At 43.2% G+C, this 19,506-nt stretch overlaps 1 protein-coding gene across 2 annotated transcripts in view; it reads right to left on the minus strand.

The window, feature by feature from the left end:
- HHAT (hedgehog acyltransferase) overlaps positions 1–19,506 on the minus strand; it is a 165,195-nt gene that overhangs the window by 125,229 nt on the left and 20,460 nt on the right. For both annotated transcript variants that reach the window (XM_035111262.3, XM_088666723.1), the window contains exon 7: positions 10,211–10,382. In XM_035111262.3, the coding sequence (XP_034967153.3) occupies positions 10,211–10,382 (172 nt within the window). The remainder of the gene's footprint in view (positions 1–10,210; positions 10,383–19,506) is intronic.

Consider the following 19,506-nt stretch of genomic DNA (forward strand, 5'->3'; position numbering starts at 1 on the left):
CCGAAAGATGCAGAGTGCACCCAAGTAGCGGTAGCCAATGCTTCTCCCTCACCCACCTGCCGTAATTAATTCAAGAGGGTTCTGGAAGCTTCTCTGTGTGAAAGAAACAAGCAGAAGGTTCACGGTGTTTGGGTCATTCCTTCAGAGAAGCTGAGTACAGCTGGCTTAAACTGGTTCTGTTATCTCTTCTGTCGAGGTTATGCTGACTATAAAAGTAGGACCAAAAACAGGGCAACACGTGACCAAATTCAAACAAACAGAATGTATTTACAACATATGTAATGTCAAAAACAAGACTAGAACATATAATATAATTCACATGAAAACAATTCCAATAGGTTTCTAAAAGTGCCTTTTGATATGAATGGAACCAAATGGCAGAAAGTCATTCAATAAGAAACAAGCTGAAAAGCTTTGTATTGCAAAGTTCCAAAGTAGTTAAAGTAGTCAGCGAACTTGTCGTATTCCAAAGTTCCAAAGTAACTGAAGTATTCAATGAACTAGTCGGACAGTGTTTCCAGAATGTTGCACTGCTTCGTGAGAACTTCCTCAGCGCAGAAACAGAAAATTGACGTATTTCATAAACACATCCATCATATGGATAAATATATGCTTGCGGAACAGTGCTCATAGACTCATGTAGTCACTGTTTTTCTGTTTCTGCACTGAGGAAGTTCTCTCGAAACAGTGCAACATTCCAGAAACAGTTCAAGCCTGTTCTCCCCTTCAGATGCAGATCCTGGGTGGTAGTCAACCAAGAAGAGACCTGTTGAAATGAATAGATCTCTCTTACTCATGCTCCTTACTATCAGTGGGCCTACTCTGATTAAAACTTAGTTGAATACCACCCACGCAGTGCAGCAGAGACTGTCTGCATTCAGTTTCCTGATCCCAGCAGGATTTGCAGTGCCAGTCAGCTGATAGGTGCCGAGCGCAAGCCCCTTTCAGTAGAGATCTTCCATTCAACCTGGCTTGAGGTCCAACCAGGCTACAAAGGAAGAAAGGGAAGAATTGGGGGCACATTCAGAGTGCACTCCTGATTATTTCCTTTGAAGTTGGGCCAGCTGATGTTAATGATGTCAGGTGATTGACAGGTCTAAGTGGCCTGAGTACTTTGCCTACCAGTCATATCCTTTTCCCCACCCCAGCTGTAGCCTATTCTAAAAGGTGTGAAAGACTCCAGATATATTTTGTCATTCATGAACTGGGGCTGTCCCTGTATTTGGCAGAAGATTCTACTATGATAGGCCCGGCCCGTTCATTTCTCAAAAGCATGTGCACACTGATAAAAATGAAAGTTATTGTGCTAACTGTTTCCCATCGTTCACTTTCTGGGCACGAAAAAATCACTAAAAAAATCAAACCACAACTCTTGTTTATCCAGGGCTGGTCCTGGAATTAGGGAAAGTGAGCTCACGAGCTCAGGCAGGAAATCTGTGGCATGAAATAGTTAATTATTTACCAAATTTACCAAATGATCATATATTTTTTACTTTGAGGTCATCCCTTTGGATTTTCTGCCTCAAGCACCAAACCACCTTGGGCCAGTTCTGCATTTAGCATCAAGGCCAATAACCAAACTACCTTGGAAAACGTGTATCTCCTTACCGGTATATGCAGATATGTAGGTGTGCATAGATAGCTATTTTGAAGGTTTCAATGTTAATGTTTTCTCTCCAGAGACTTATCCTGCAATACATTCAGCAGCAGTAGCCACCATAACAAGCACTGTTAAAAACAAGAGTGTTGGCCCTTAAATTATTTACTTACAATTTCAACCATCCTTATTTAGCAAGTGGCTGTTGGCACACCTGCTTGAGTCATCTTTGTGTTAGTACCAGAGATGCTCCCCTCAAAAGAGAATATTCTATGCACTGCTTCAATCGATCAGCAGAAGCAAGTTAAAGATTATGAGCCAAGGCTTAACAAGCTCCTTCGTTTCCAATATAACAGGGTGTCAGGAAACCATATCCTTTTTGATGTAGTTAGGCTAGCCCTGCAAAACTGCCAGCTGAAAACAGCTGCTTCTGCCCCTAAAACATAGCTGCCAAGTTTTCGCTTTTCTCGCGAGGAAGCCTATTCAGCATAAGGGAAAATCCCTGTAAAAAAGGGATAACTTGGCAGCTATGCCCTAAAACAGTAATGATATGTCCAGGAAAAGATACGGGGCAGGTGTTTACTGTGAACAAAACTTTGCCGTATTTCCCTTCCCTGGACAAATCCAGTCTCTCTCACCACAAGGGATCTTTTTATTTGTTCATTTGAAAGCGCGTTTCCCCCCTTTTTTGCAGGAAAGCCAAGAGGGCTAATGTCACTTTTTCAAGATGCCATTGAACAATTATGAAAAGAAATGAAAGCCTAAAGAGCAAAAGCACAAAGCACCGCACTTTAATACAGTCAAACGAGTAAACTTGCAGGGGAATTTCCATGCATACTTATCGTGGAAGGAAGCTCCCCTGTGTTCAGCGAAGCTTATCCCAGGTACAGAGGATGGATACCTAAATAGAGCAGTGTTTCCAGTTCCTTCCAGAGGCCTGTAACTGTCAAGCTTAGGCAGGCTTCCTGGGGAGGGAATTTAACTGACTGATTTCACACAATTGATAGATGGTATCTGAAAGCAGGGCCTCCTCAGGGGAGCTAAATGGATGGGAAGCGTTTGTGTAGCGAAAGACGGCATCCTCAGATACTCTGTCAACTTTAAACAGCCTTGATACGCGTTATCTAGATGCCCCTGGTAAGAAAAGCGACCTGACATTAGAAAGAGGCTTACTGGGATGAAAACTGCTGTTAAGAGTTCTCCTCTTGCAACTGGGAAAGAAAGAAAGGGAGCTCCACAGCCAAGTGCATGAGACAGAATTGGTCCTGCTTCAAGCAACCAGCCATGGGGCACTCTGGGCTCCAGCAAGAAGAGAACTAACCAGCCTAGCCATTGCTCAAGCTGCTAAAATGCTGTAGCTGGATCAGGATTCAAATCCCCACGCAGCCATTAAGCTCACTGGGTAACCTTGATCTAGTCTCAGCCTCACCTGTCTCACAGGGCTGTTGCAGGAGTTGTATGGCGAACAGGATGTACATCACCTTGAGCTCCTTGGATAGGTAGGGTAGAAATGCAATAAGTAAATCAGGGGTCAGCAACCTTTTTCAGCCTTGGGCCGGTTCACCGTCCCTCAGACGGTGGGGGGGGGGGAATGAACAAATTCCTATGCCCTACAAATAACCCTACATTTACATTCTACTCATGTAAAAACACCAGGCAGGCCCCACAAATAACCCTAGATGCATTTTAAATAAAAGGACACATTCTACTCTTGTAAAAACACGCTGATTCCCGGACCATCCGTGGGCCGGATTGAGAAGGCGACTGGGCCGCATCTGGCCCACAGGCCTTAGGTTGCCTATCCCTGAAGTAAATAAATAAGCAAACTCACATTGTGTTCACAAGCAACACGCACAAAATGCATTCACTAGTCAAAGAGTGCATATATGAGTGGAACTATCATACAAAATTTTTGCACTAAAACCCTGACAGATTTTCATGAGGAAGAATGAATTTGCATGATTATTCGTTTATTAATAAAATTTATACATACACACACACACTCCTCACAAAAGAACACAGGGTAGCAATGGGAAAAGTGTAAAGCTGAACTTAAGCCTGGAAAAATGAGTAACTGAGGAAAAACTGGAATCGAATGATTCACCCCCTCCCTAGTTTATAGTGCTATGAGCCTCTTTGTCATGTATCTTATTTTGAAAAGTGGGTATAGACTTGAGATTTTATGAGTGAGTTTCCCTTTATAACTCTTCCAAATCCAACCTTGAAAGAAAAAGGGAAGGAGTAATTTTTGCTGTGTGTCTTTCAAAGCTAATTTTCTCCTTTCAAAAACACATACAGTACTGGAAGCTCCTTCAAATTTCCCTCAAATGCAGGAGGAGAGAGGGAAACACATTTTGATAAACAATAAAAAGCAAAGTTGTTTAAAAGTAAGTAAATTATCTTTAAATCGTGGATCAATGTTTGGGGTGGTGTCCAATGTTTCCTTTTGTGATTACCTCACAAAAGAAGATGGGAGGCACCAAGCCCTATTTGTGGAAGAATCTAGAAAGGGCATGGAAAAATATATGAAGCCCAACACGCTTCAGGCTAGAGCCCTTTCTCATGGGGGGAAACTAAATACAAGTACATTTTTTTAAAAAACCAGTTCACAGTGCCTAACTGTTTGAAAGTCAGGGAAGGTATTCTGCCCACAGCATCCCAGGAGGCTGTTGCCAGATCCAACTATTACAGGGTTTTTGAATCCCTGAAGCCCTACATAATAAAACACCCTACATAATAAACCACCAATTTGAATTGGCTTGAAAGAGTGAGGAAAGTCTTGAAAGAAGTATTACCAAGATACGCAATCATCTTTCCTACTGCCTCTGCAGTGCTAGTACTCCTTCGCATCATGACAAACACACCCTCAACAACCTTCCACTTATTTAGAGGAAACAGACAGGGCAAAAGAGGAGAAACATAGCTTGTAGCAGCATTCTTTATATGGCTCTTCAGTCTTGAAATCTGTCGCATCAGAAACAGAATGCAACATAGCTAAAGGCTGCTTATTGATGCCTCCCCTTGATCTAACCTCTGAGCTTCAGTTGCTTACTATTGATATTATTACATCTTTGTAATAATGGGCATTCCGGATATCCTTTGAACATTCTTGGAAATTTAATCTGGTTGTAGTGGAAGGGTTTCTGAATTTGGCATGGGGGGGGGGGGGACACTTTTCAGTTATTTCAGGAAAACAACTTTTTTCACCAAGCCCATTCCTGAATTGAGTCCAAGGATGAAAGTTGTCTGCCAGTAATGATGAGCTTAGACCAGGAGCACAGAAAACATTGCAGTTTTTTCTCTCCACTCAAGATAATCTCTAAAGGCTTGAGAAAAACAAGCACCAAGCCATGGACTATTCAACAGTTGTTACAGACTTTAAAATGTTCTCCATGGATAGCTACCGTACTTTTCACCTGCTGGAGGGCTTTTTTTAATAATAAAAAAGATGTTTTCCTATTAATACTTTTTATGAAGTCCTCACTTGTCCCTTGTTTGGGGAGGAACATCTCATTAAGCACCCTAAATTATATTTTATTTTGTCCGTTTTCAAATGTAAGATGCCAAATATGTTGCTTCCTCCTCCTTATCTTGCAGAATAATAATACCACACCAAAAAGCCCAAAAAAGCAGCAAAAGAGATTCCTTTGTTGACTTTCCATTAGTATGTAGATGAATGCACAGACATTAATATGTTCAAAAACAAAACACTGGAAGCTTTAAACCTGAACTCACCCAATTCTCATTTTATCTTCTGGATTATTAGACAACAAATTAAAAGACACCAGCTACAGATAGTATTCTTAGACACAATCAGAATCAAGCTCCACTTTTAATTTAACAATAATAAATTAAACAGCAATAATATTTAGCAATTATAGAGCATGTGACAGTGTGCAAAGCAGTTCGCATACATTAGCTCAATTATTCCTTAAGAAGAGTTTGGATTTGATATCCCGCATTATCACTACCCTAAGGAGTCTCAAAGCGGCTAATATTCTCCTTTTCCTTCCTCCTCCACAACAAACACTCTGTGAGGTGAGTGAGGCTGAGAGACTTCAGAGAAGTGTGACTAGCCCAAGGTCACCCAGCAGCTGCATGTGGAGAAGCGGAGACACGAACCTGGTTCACCAGATTATGAGTCTACCGCTCTTAACCACTACACCACACTGGCTCTCTTAACACAATCCTGTGTGCCTGCCCCATATTATTAAACACTACGCTGAAAAGGTGAGGACCACACAAGATGGAATGTAAAATGAGTCATTTAATGTTATGTGAAGGTATTTTAAAATGCAAATAGCATCAACCGGGCATGTTCATCCATATCAGGATTGTAGCCTATCCTGGATAATCACAACGGCTTCCAGGAGTCCTGTAAATTGAAGGGATTTAACACACTGCTTCTGTGGCCCTGAGGAAACTTCCACCTCTGAAAGTGCTTCCTGCATTAAAAGGAGACCCATCAGTGGTGCAAATGCAAATAACAATACCAGAGGAAGTATCTTCCTCAAGACCACAGCACAGAAAGGGTTGTTTTCCCTTCCCTCCAGCTGCAATCCCAATAATAATCACATACCCTTGATTGATGTCATTTGCCTCTTTAAAATATTGGGATGACCCTCAGGATCCCTTCCAACTTGAAGAAGAAGAAGAAGAAGAAGAAGAAGAAGAAGAAGAAGAAGAAGAAGAAGAAGAAGAAGAAGAAGAAGAAGAAGAAGAAGAAGAGTAGTAGTAGTAGTTTGGATTTGATATCCTGCTTTATCAAGTCTCAAAGCAGCTAACGTTCTCTTTTCCCTTCCTCCCCCACAACAGACACTCTGTGAGGTGAGTGAGGCTGAGAGACTTCAGAGAAGTGTGACTAGCCCAAGGTCACCCAGCAGCTGCATGTGGAGGAGCGGAGACACAAACCCGGTTCCCAGATTACAAGTCTAACGCTCTTAACCACTACACCACACTGGTGATTCTATGAAACTGATGAACACACAGGCATAACATGAAAAATAGATACTGCTCTCACCACAAAGAAACCCTCCAGATTCCATGTGGTTGCTTTCAATTTATTATCTTTTGAAGAAGAAAAAGGACCCCTGAACAGTTAAGTCCAGTCAAAGGCAACTATGGGGTTGTGGAACTCATCTTGCTTTTCAGGCCAAGGGAGCCAACAGCTTTCCAGGTCATGTGGCCAGCATGACTAAACTGCTTCTGGTGCAATGGGACACCTTGACGAGTGCCAGAGCGTATGGAAACGCCATTTACCTTCCTGTCACAGTGGTACTTATTTATCTACTTGCACTGCTGTGCTTTCGAACTGCTAGGTTGGCAGGAGCTGGGACACAGCAATGGGAACTCACACCGTCACGTGGATTTGAACTGCCAACTTTCCGATCAGCAAGCTCAAGAGACCACAGCGCTACCCACTCCCATCTTGTAAAAGACCTAGTTTTAACGTACCCTGTTTCAGTCCTCCAAAAATAACAATTTAAGCAGAGATCTGAACCATTACGAAAGTATACAACCCTCCTGTCTAATCCTCAATTGCCTCACAGATTGGTTTTTTAGATTTGTATTTGTTATTTTTTACTAATGATGTTATCTCCACTGCCTTCAGGTTTACATTGCTTCTTTTCATACTAGATGAGGCTGAGCAGCCTCCCGCTACATGCTGCCTAAAGAAGGGGGCAGAAGGGGCTTAAGCCCCCTCAATATTTATGGGCAGGGGGCCAAGGCCCCCCCCCAATATTGAGGGGGCCACCATCCTCCACCACCAACGGGCAAGGGCTTGCCTGCCAGGTGGGGGCAGGAGGCGTGGAGGACAATTTTTACCCTCTGCGCCCCCCACTGCCGATGGGCGAGTGCTGGCCTGCCGGGTGGGGGAGGGAGGGACAGGTCACGTGATGCCGGGCTCCCTCAATGTGGGGGGCAAGTTGGCACCTCTGCCAGAATCTCAGTAAGAATCACATTTAGTGTTAGGAACCACCCAAGCTAGAACGAGGGATCACTGAGACTGTGTACAGGTGCAAGTCCTCATGTTCAACTGAACGTCGGCATGGACAAAATATGGGTCACCTGACATCTTTGTGACATCAGGTGATTGACAGGTGGGTAGCTCTGCCCAAATGTCAAACTTTGCCCATGGGGATGAGATAATGAGGAAGGAAAGGATCCAGCCCACCAGCTAGATCCAGTTCCTCACACCTGGTCTATGTAAAGAGCTTTCTATGAGTTGGGCATGCATGACCAACAACAGCATTCCTTGTTCTGTTCTGTTATTTGCAGTTTGAAGCTCAGGAAAGCCTGAGCAGAAAGGTAAGCATTCACAGTTGTGCATTACTACAGTTGTGCATTAGACTTGTTTTAGAATGCCCTACTTTCCCTCCCCCTTTCTTTCTTTCTCTCTCTCTCTCTCTCTCTCTCTCTCTCTCTCTTTAAGCGCCAGAAACAAAAAAAAGTAAACTTAAGCTTACATTATCAAAGGATCACCTGAATGAAAAAGTTTTGTGATTCACCATCAGTTTCAAAAATCCACCATATGACCATGCATATGTCAAAGAGGAAAACAGCTACCAGATTTTTAGAAGACATCTGAAGGCAGCCCTGTTTAGGGAGGCTTTTAATGTTTAATAGATTATTTTATTTCATTTTTCTGTTGGAAGCCACCCAGAGTGGCTGGGGAAACCCAGCCGGATGGGCGGGGTATAAATAATATATTATTATTAATAATAATTATCTCATTTACAATCACCTGGTCAAAATTAACTTGTGGTTATCGAGATCTGACACTGATTGCATTAAACAAACTTGGTGGCAACCAATTTCACAACCCTGCTTGTTCCACGTCATATCAATTACTTCTTTATTGTATTGAGCCCAGATATGTGGAACTCACAAAAGCACGGGTGCCCTATATTTGGTCTCTTAATTTACCGGTAAATGAATAAGGCTGCATATGTTCCATCAGTTATTAATTTTCTGTCATTTAAACATGAAATGTGCCAGCAACTAGACCTTATTTCGCTTACTGAATGGTATCCTTATTTGAACATTAATCATCAGTTCTGAATCTCATGAACTACTAATAAAGCCATAGAGAAAAACACGTCTCTTTGTGTGGGCAACGTTCTAGGACTTGTTATTCCTGCCTGAGGTGCAAAATGAACTGGAGCTTCCTCAGCTTATGTCTGTCACAGTGATGGTAGAGTTGCCAGCAAAACCTTTCAAACCAGCAAATTCTCTCCTGCTGAAATAGCGTGAGGAGCTATTTCAAAAAACACAGCATCCCCATGCCATTTGTGGCTGTTTTGCCTGCCAGCACCCAAGACCATGGGTCAAGCTGGCCAAACTGGGTATAAACACACTGGCGGGGGAGAGCAGGTTTGGGCCAAAGTTATTATCAAATGGCTGAAAGCCACAGTTCCATGCTGCTCCAATCTGCACATGGCCCAAGAAAGGCTAGCTTTCCCCTGGGCTGAAGATAATAAGATAGCCCCATGCACTAAGAAAGCTCCATAGCTGTCAAGTTTTCCCTTTTCTCGCGAGGAAGCCTATTCAGCATAAGGGAATTTCCCTTTAAAAGGGGGAGAACCTGACAGCTATGCCTACCACAGCCTCAGTTCATTCATTCATTCATTCATTCATTCATTATTATTATTATTTAAGTCATCGCTTCCCACCCAAATATCTTGAAACAGAATGAAATTCAACACTAAAATGTTAACGTAACATATATATGTGTGAGGGTAGCCAACAGATCTCAAGCCGTCGGTGAATTACGGACTGCCCTGGCAGATTGAGTGAATGAGACCAACATGGGCCTAATGGTCAAGAGAGCAGTTTCTGCATGTGCTTTAGAGGGAAGTGATGGGCAGATGGGGCTTGTCAACCAGGGAAGGTAGCCCATCTAGGAGAAAGGAAACTCTGGTCCTAAGACTGTTGGACGGTGCCTTCTATGCCTCCTTCCAGCAAGTCTTGCAGCCAAGCTGGTGCCAAACATATTGCTCTGCTTCCCTTTGGATCACATCTGCAAGGCTGAGAGGGGGGGCTTTATCGTCTGGGCAGCCCAAGACTTCCATACATACTGAGCAGGTTTGCACCCTGGGAGGTCAGTTTGGCTTCACCCTTGGAGACACAACCCCATGTTTCTTGAGACAGATGGATGCCATCAACAGTGTGTGTGTGTGTGTGTGTGTGTGTGTGTGTGTGTGTGTGTGTGTGTACATGTATGTATGGTGTGTATTATATACATAAAACTGAAATAAATTCAACAACAGCCAAATAACATTGTCAGGTCTATACACAATATCTAAAATGGGCTAATAACCTAGCTGGGGAAAGCCTGAGCAAACAGGCTTTGTTTTTAACAGCCTTTGGAAGCACCCATACATTAAAAACAAAATAAGAGTCCTGCTGGATCAGGCCAAAGGACGTTTGCTGAACCTTTGCTGCTTGCGCAGGCTGCCTGGGGGCATCTGGTTGGCCACTGCGAGAACAGGATATTGCCCACAGGGAGCCTGCAAGCAGCAGAAACCTTAAACAGAAGCACTCCTCTTAGGAGGGACAATACACTGCAGATCTCACTGGTTTACTGCATAAAACCAATAGACGGGCACTAACCTAAGGTCCAGTAGGTCACTGCTTCCAGGTGTGAAGGACTGCTGCAGATGGCATGCATATACATAAAGTGAATCATCAACTCTGCCAGCCACCACCAAAGCAAAATACGAACGGAAGCCCTGATGAAAACCCAGAGGTTGAACTTCAAACTGCAGGATTCTTGTTTGTTCATCTGTAATAGAAATAATAACGACGGCGATGGTGTTGATAATGATAATGAATGGTGATGATAACAATACTGTATAGAAAAGATGAGACTTTTAGGCTGCAATCCTATATACATACTTACCAGGGAGTGTGTCCTACTGAACTCAGTGGGACTTACCGTATTTTTCCATGTATATGACTACCTTTTCCTGATTTTTTTGTGATAAATTGAGGTTGTCTTATGCACGGATTAATATGCTAAGTAAGCGAGGGCTGCTGCTGCAGCGGTAGCAGGTAAATGTTGGAGAGGAGGCTGCTTGCCCGCTCTTCCCAGTTTAGGGAGAGTATTTGGTGAGTGCCAGTACACGGTGTATTACGGCACCAGTTCTGTCAGCCAGACCGGGGACCATCGAAAAGCTGCTCAACAGCTCAGCGAACTTACAAAAGAAGCTCAACAACTGTTGAGGGCTCCCAAAAATATGGGTCGTCTTATACATGGGGTCGTGTTATACACGGAAAAATACAGTAGTTCTGAGCTGACATGCAAAACATTGCCCTGTTAATGAAGAAAAGCAGTCTCATTTTTAAATATTTTAAAAGGTATGTCTGGATAGTAAAGTATTGGATGTATTGCATTGACCAGTGCTCATGGAGTGTGGTAGTCTCATGTCGGTTGACAAATTTTATTACAGTGGTACCTTGGTTCTCGAATTTAATCCATTCCGGGAGTCCGTTCAACTCCTGAAATGGTTCAAAAACCAAGGGGCTTTCCCAACCTGGTGCCCTTCTGATGCTTTGAACTACAACTTCCATCAGCCCCTGCTGTAGTATAAAGTACCTGGAGAACACCAGGTTGGGTGTAGACCAAACGTGGGGAACCTACAACTTCCAGCAGCCCCACCAAGAATAGCCAATGGTTGGAAGTGTAGTTGGTGTGTGATGGGGGACTCACGCATGTGGCATTTTGCTGTTTATAACCCATATGATTATGACACACTGTGGGCTCTACTTCTTGTAACCAATTTTCAAACAGAATATGCAGGAATCCATCACATTTGAAGTGCTTCTGACATGCTCCAGATCCTAAAACATAAATACTTCAAAGAAAACCAATTTCAACTGAATTTTCTTATGAACATGAGCCATCCTTACCAGCCCTTTCTTGTGTGAAGTCTACTGCAGGAATGCAATTTTTAAAGTCTCTTTTCCAGTGCTTTTTCTAGGAAAAGAGGTGCCAGAACTCACCAGGAACGCATCCCTTGTTCTCTTATAATGGCGCCCAACTGAGAGGTGCCAGAACTGAATTCTTGTGAGTTCCGACTGAAAAGAAGCCCTGCTCTGCCCTTTCCTGATCTTGCACACCAGGTTTCCTCAGAATCCAATCGTATATCAAAGGATGACCAATTGAGGTATTTGTCCAACATTATCAAACCCCCACTTTAAACTTTAAACTTTAAACTCTCAATGTTTTTTTAATAAGTGCCTAACTCACACTAACTCTGGATCACGTACGTCAACCAACACACTTGTTCTGTCAGCGAAAGGATTTCTGTTTCCACACCTTGTGCCCTACTCCACAGAGTTGGGGGAAGCTCCAGGTCAGGTTCAGGGGGATACAGGGAGAGGAGAAGTTCTGTTGCATGGCACAAAGTCATTGCACTGATTGAGTGTGCTCTCTTTACATTGTCAGATTCTCTAGCATTTTGCTCATTAAATGGTTTAAATAGAGTAAGACTATCAGGATTCCCACACTTCAAGCTTTATGATAATCTTTGTGTAGTAGTTACGAGTCTGGTTGCGTGGATATGACTTTTTTAAAAAACCCAAAAAACAAACCTGACCAAATTTTTATTCCTTAGTAAATTACTAACACATAACAAAAGCTTAAAAGATTTAGGCTTTCATCACTCTTCACTTTTATCCGTCTCTCTAATGTCTGCTCACATCATGCAGAACTGACTCACTTCTCCGAGCATCATGCTTAATCATTCTGCAAAGTTCCCTTCAACCCATAATGGCTGGTAGAATTCACACACACGCACACCCCCAAAAAAGGCATGTGGGATTAGAATAGTCTCAACATCTAATCTTTATCACCCATTGGGATAATTGTTTCTGAAAAAGCATTTTGTTCCCTGACCTCTCAGGAAAGAGATTCTGAATGAATAAAGGCAATTAACGGAAGAGAAATGTGCTTATTTCCCTTTACACTCAGGATTTGCATTCAGAATTTCAAGCAGGAATAATTAAAATGTTCTTTTGAAATATTAAATTTGGAAAAGGTTGCCTTTATAGGAAGATATTCAGGCAACCCAATAAAGCAGGAAAATGATTCATTCAGAAGTATACCCGGTACTTAAAGGTAAAGGGACCCCTGACCATTAGGTCCAGTCGTGACCGACTCTGGGGTTGGCGCTCATCTCGCATTATTGGCCGAGGGAGCCGGCGTATAGCTTCCAGGTCATGTGGCCAGCATGACAAAGCCACTTCTGGCAAACCAGAGCAGCACATGGAAATGCCGTTTACCTAACCGCTGTAGCGGTTCCTATTTATCTACTTGCATTTTGACGTGCTTTCGAACTGCTAGGTTGGCAGGAGCTGGGACCAAGCAACGGGAGCTCACCTGGGTCCCTATACTTAGGGATGTGTTAACTCATTTTTTCTTCAATGTGTGAATACCACTTTCTATTATTATTATTATTATTTAGTGTGCCCTCAGTAAACACTGGCCAGCTTACACAAAATATTTCTAAAACACAGCAATAATTAAATAAATAAATAAATAAATATTAATAATTATTAATATTATTAACTATTAATAATTAATGTTAATTAATTAATTAATGGTGCTGGAAGAGACTCTTAAGAGTCCCATGGACTGCAAGAAGATCAAACCTATCCATCCTGAAGGAAATCAGCCCTGAGTGCTCCCTGGAAGGACAGATCCTGAAGCTGAGGCTCCAATACTTTGGCCACCTCATGAGAAGAGAAGACTCCCTGGAAAAGACCCTGATGCTGGGAAAGATTGAGGGCACTAGGAGAAGGGGACGACAGAGGACGAGATGGTTGGACAGTGTTCTCGAAGCTACGAACATGAGTTTGACCAAACTGCGGGAGGCAGTGGAAGACAGGAGTGCCTGGCATGCTCTGGTCCAGGGGGGTCACAAAGAGTCAGACACGACTAAACAACAACAATAATTAACACACACACCCCAAAAAAACCACCTTCCTTGCATAGAGGCAGCATAAAATAATTTTCAGCCCACATGTAGGACACAGTTAGAACACCTGGATAACGCAAAAAGCATTTGAAAGGCCTTAATTTGTTTTAACTGATTTTAACAGTGATAATGCTGTTTAGCTAAAGAAAATGAAATCACATTTGCTCATCTTTCAGCTTTGGGTAAGGTCTCTTAAACGTTTACTTAATTATGGATTATTAGGCTATTGTGAAGAAACCCAAAAGAAAGAGACTCTCCCTATGTAATTTGACTTTGTATTATTTATTATGATTACTGTAATTGATAATTTTCATTACTCATTTATACTACAGATCTTTAAATCATGTTATATGTGTATTTGTACATTAAAACTAGGTGGGGGTGGGGTGTTGCTTTTCTCCCGAGTTAGATTCAAGGCAGCTTCTAACATTTAAAAATAACATTATAAAAGACCAAATAATAAAAAGAAACTAGTAAAAAATAGCAACTAAATTACATAGAATTATAGAATCACAGAACCGTAGAGCTGGAAGTAACCCTGAGGGTCATCTAGTCCAACCCCATGCAATGCAGGAGTTTCAACAGGATCATACATGACAGATGGCCATCCAACCTCTGCTCAAAAACCTCCAAGGAAGGAAAGACCACTACCTCTTGTGTCTGTTCCACCGTTGAACAGCTCTTAAGGTCAGAAAGTACTTCCTGGTATTCAGTCGGAATTTCCTTTCTTATAACTTGAAGCCATTGATACGGGCCCTACCCTCCAGAGCAGAAGAAAACAAGCTAGCTCCATCTTCCATGTGACAATCCTTTAGATAGTTGAAGGTGGCTATCATATCTCCTCTCAGTCTCCAGGTTAAACATAAAGGTAAAGGGACCCCTGACCGTTAGGTCCAGCCGCGGACAACTCTGGGGTCGCGGCGCTCATCTCGCGTTATTGGCCAAGGGAGCCGGCATACAGCTTCCGGGTCATGTGGCCAGCATGACAAAACCGCTTCTGGTGAACCAGAGCAGCACACAGAAACACCGTTTACCTTCCCACTGTAGCGGTTCCTATTTATCTACTTGCACTTTGACGTGCTTTCGAACTGCTAGGTTGGCAGGAGCAGGGACCGAGCAATGGGAGCTCACCCCATCGCAGGGATTCGAACCGCCGACCTTCCTGATCGGCAAGCCCTAGGCCCAACTCCATTAACCGTTCCACATAAGATTTCCCAGAACCAGCAATTAAAATACAGTTTGGCCAGTGATCAGCATCAACAACTTTTCTAAAATTTGGGTTCAACAAAACAGGGGTCTTCTTATACATGGGGGCATCTTATACATGGGAAAATAGGGTAAATTCCCCACATTCCCCATCGACAAGCAGGCAGGAAGGCTTATGCACCAAGGGCACAGAGGCCACAAAAGAGCCTTTCTGGAAGACCAAGTCAGCCTCTAGCACAGCCAAGCCATTCACCTGGCAAAACTCAGCAGCAGCCTCCTCAAGACTGTCGGTGATCTATGATTCTGACTATTTAGTAAGCAACTGTAAATACAGCAGATATTAGACTATAATGTCTAACATGTCACTTGTATAATACTGTATGTTTGTTTGCCTGCATGTTTGTTATATAAAAATTAAGCATTTACCTTCATTCATGCCAGGACACCTAGAATGCCGACATATCGTTTAGCTGGTCTGGGGGTGGTGGTTTATACCTCTGAAGTAAATTAAGTATTTGTGGGGAAATGGGGAAAAGGGAACTAGGAAACACCTCATTCAGCTAACTTCCCATTTCTTTATTTTATTCTTTCCCCTCTCTTTCCTTGCTCTGCTCATCGCTGGGAAATGATTACACAGATGATTGGCTTATTCTCCATAAAGAATGGAAGATTACTTAATAACTCTTATTACATCTTTCAGGGAGCTTGCCGGATGCTTTCACTATTCTGACTCATCTTTAATGACATCTCACTAGCAGCGAATACTTTGAAGAAACTACCATTCTTCAGAGTGCTTGGTGGGGGGAGACTGGAAATTTCTGGGCTGCTGCCAATTCAGTTGTGATGCATGCCAATCAGACTTCTATAGGCATGTTGACACATCTGCTTCCTGTTCGAGCACCAAATAATAAAATAAAATATTCATTCAGGCACATCAGGCAGAGATCGTCGAGGCCGCAGAGTGTTTCCTTTTAGTGGGTACTGGGTATCGACATCCCTTCAGCAGCTTTGAAAATCTTTAGTTTGGAGGTAATTTTCCTTTCGTTTTATGGAACTGGTAGAAAGGTGCTTACAGCAGCTGATGTTCCTGCTATAGACTTGCCGATACAGCAGCTGCAAATTCTAGATGAAATGGAATCTCACCAATGCAAGCACACAGGTCTGCCACCTCCCCTCGCTTATTTCCTGAGCTGCCGGTTCTTTATTCTATATTGCAAAGATGGAAACATCAGGCCTGGGGGACCAAATACAGCTCTCTCTCTCTCTCTCTCTCTCTCTCTCTCTCTCTCTCTCTCTCTCTCTCTCCCCCTCAAGATTCTTCCTAGGCTACACACCCTTCAGAGAGCTCTTGTCTTTCACCCTCCTGGAGTGTTTTTGCCTGGCTGGAATGTGTCACTGAACAATGATAATGCTTCCTGTTTGCTTGGACGGAGCATAGAGAGATTGAAGAATCTAAGCTACCATAGAATAGTAACACTGGCATTCATTGCTCCCCACAACGGACCCAAATGTCATATGAGCCACAGAACGTTGCCCAGAAGGGATTATGGCCTGTTGACTCACGTGGTCTACTAAGACAAACGATTGCTTTTAATTGCTTAATATATAGAAATTTAATTGTCCCCAAATTTAATCCTCAATATCTCCAGGCAGGGCTGAGGAAAGCTTTGTCTGAAACCCTTCAGAGCTGCACAAACAGCCTATTAGCAACACCTGTTAGCACCTAATAACAACAAATATTATCAGTGAAGCACATAAATTTTAATGCGCCTTCCCCCCAAAATTTAAGATTTGTCTACACCTGTTGCAGAAACAGGACTGCCAGGCTGTGTCCCACTCTCCCCAGCTTCCATCCTACAGAGAGCACTGTCATGTAAAATTATGTAAATACGCCAATGCTTAAAACATTTATCCACTTAAAATCTCATCAGCGAGAATTTTTGAAGAAAGGAAACATGCATTTTTAAGGAGATAATGAGAACAGGAGTTCAGCGCGATCTGAAAAGAGCTTTCTGGCTTTGCTTCCCAAAAGGCTAAAAAATCCTTATGATTGAATGACAATCTCTCTCAAAAAAAAATCTTATCACCTCCCATTTGGAACACGTACAACCAGCTCTCACGACACCTCCAACACGTCCCAAAAGTTACATTCCATCGAAAATGGCCTAGATCTGATGGTCAAAAAAAGAGGTAAGCTTTCCTAGATCTGATGGCCAGTGCCAAAAATCAGCATGGAGAATTCTCACAGTTGAACTAACTGGTAGTCATTTGCAACGTGCACACTTAGGAAGGAATTCAACATTGCACGCTGCAAGTTTTTCAGTTTGTCAGACAGAACAATCTCTCCCCCGCCCCCCGGCATGCTGTTCTGGGGGTTCTCTCAACCCTCCCAAGCCAATTTCAGGGGGTGCACATGGGGAGGGGGGAAAGTCCCATTGCATAAGCAGAAGCCCTTGCACAGAGCTTCCACTGACCAGACACATTAGGTGAATCCTGCCCTTAGGGGTTGGGGACCTGACATTTTGCCTATAGACTTTTCCTAATTATAGAGCTGGATGGGATCTTGGAGGTCACCCAATCCACCCCCTGCTCAGTGCAGGAAATCAAGAGCTACAGCAGGGATGGGGGACCCTTTTGGCCGGGCAGGGCAGATCGTTATCTCCCCTCCCCCATCCCACAGGCCAACTCTGACAAGTGGGTGGGGCCCATCAATCATCCCATGCCATGAGGGTTCCATCCTGCTCTCTGCAGGGGTCTGCTTCATGACAGGGAATGTGCTGGTGTGAACTAATAATAATAATAATAATAATAATAATAATAATAGTGAATTGAATATAAGGAATGACACATGAATTAGAGAAAAATATGTAACATCAAGCAGCAATGGGGGGAAGTAGGGAAGCATCTAATACGAAGAGCAAGAAGTCAACTTTTTTAGAAAGTTGTATTAAATTTGATGTGGTTTGACACTGATTTGTTAAAAATTTGGAAAACTAATAAATATTATTTGGCCAAAAATAAATGTGCTGGTGAAGCAGCACCCAGCAGGAACAAACTCTTCACTCATCAGCTGAGGCGCAGAGGGTTCAATCCTGCTCTCTGCAGAGGTCACCCACAGTTGATTGGCAGGTGCGAGGGATGTTGAGGAAATGGCGCCCTGGACCAAACCTCCACCCTGTGGGTCATCCACATCCTGCCCCCTGCTCCATGCATGTAAGGTCTACAACCATCTGTTTTACATGCAGAAGGTTCTAGGTTCAACGCTGACATCTCCTGGTAGGGTTGATAAAGATTCCCTGTCTGAAATCCTGGAGAGACGCTGTCCATCATTTCCAACAATAATGAGCTAGATGGACCAACAGCCTGACTCGGCATAAGGCAGCTTCCTATGTTCCTAACCCAGGACAAGAGCATCTGCAACAGATTGCTGTCCAATCTGTTATTGAGAACTTGCAGTGAGAGGGAAGCCACCAACCCTCTAGATCAGGCGCCCCAAACTAAGGCCCGGGGAACGGATGCGTCCCAATCGCCTTCTAAATCCGGCCCGCGGACGGTCCAGGAATCAGGGTGTTTTTACATGAGTAGAATGTGTCATTTTTATTTAAAATGCACCTCTGGGTTATTTGTGGGGCATAGGAATTCATTCATATATTTTTTTCAAAATATAGTCCGGCCCCCCACAAGGTCTGAGGGACAGTGGACCGGCCCCCTGCTGAAAAAGTTTGCTGACCCCTGCTCTAGATAGCTGATTCCTTTGTCAAACTGCTCTTACAGTTAAAACATTTCTCCTAATACTCAACTGAAATTTCTGCTGTAGCGCTGAAACCCATTAGATGGAGTCCTGCAGCAGTAAACAAGTCTTTGTCCTCTTTCCATGTGACATCCCTTCCACACCACTCGCCATCTTTGCTGCCATCTCTCAAAATTTGATAAGGATTCCCCAAACCCTTCACCTAAGCCCCAGAACAAAGTCTATGCAATGCCACATTAAAACAAACACCCTCGCTCTAGTTGCTGAGGAACCACCGATGATCACTCTTTTGAGGATTTCTTCCCAACCGGCTGTTAATCAACACTTAAGCAGTTTGTTAACCAGATTATCCTGGGGAGCTTTGTCAATGCTTTGCTGAAATCAAGATGAATTGCATCCACTGTATTCCCACAACCCATTAAGCTAGTAAAGGGGGGGGGAATAGATGAGTGGATTTATTCTTGTGGCTGCCTTCAGCTCTTTTTGCGCCTTGATCTTGCAAAGACAATTCTGAATAAAAGGATTCTTTGATCCAGCCAGCAGGCCCTGCCAGCGACTACACTGGTCTGAGGCCATGCCAAAGCTCCTACTTGCATGGATCCACAGTCAGTGTGTTTAGCATGCCACAAAAGCAACGCAACTCCCAAGAGACTGGGCATCACGTAAGTAGTAAGATCAATATGGTGTCAGAAAACCATGTGGCCAGAGGCCTTCTGGTGAGTCCTGACTGGCATAGGCATGAGACAAAGCTATGGCAACAAAGCAGGTTTGTATGTTGTTATGAAGTAGGGTTTTGCCAAAATTGGGTACCCAGCTATTGTGGACTACAACTCCCATCATCCCTAGCTAGCAGGACCAGTAGTCAGGGATGATGGGAATTGTAGTCCAAAAAGAGTTGGAGACCCAAGTCTGGGAAACCCTATTATAAAGGGACTTAAGAACCAGCAGCTATGAGCAGTACAGAAATTGCG

This window comes from Zootoca vivipara, chromosome 3 (assembly GCF_965207765.1).
Source record: "Zootoca vivipara chromosome 3, rZooViv2.hap1.1, whole genome shotgun sequence".
Classification (NCBI taxonomy): Eukaryota; Metazoa; Chordata; class Lepidosauria; order Squamata; family Lacertidae; genus Zootoca; species Zootoca vivipara.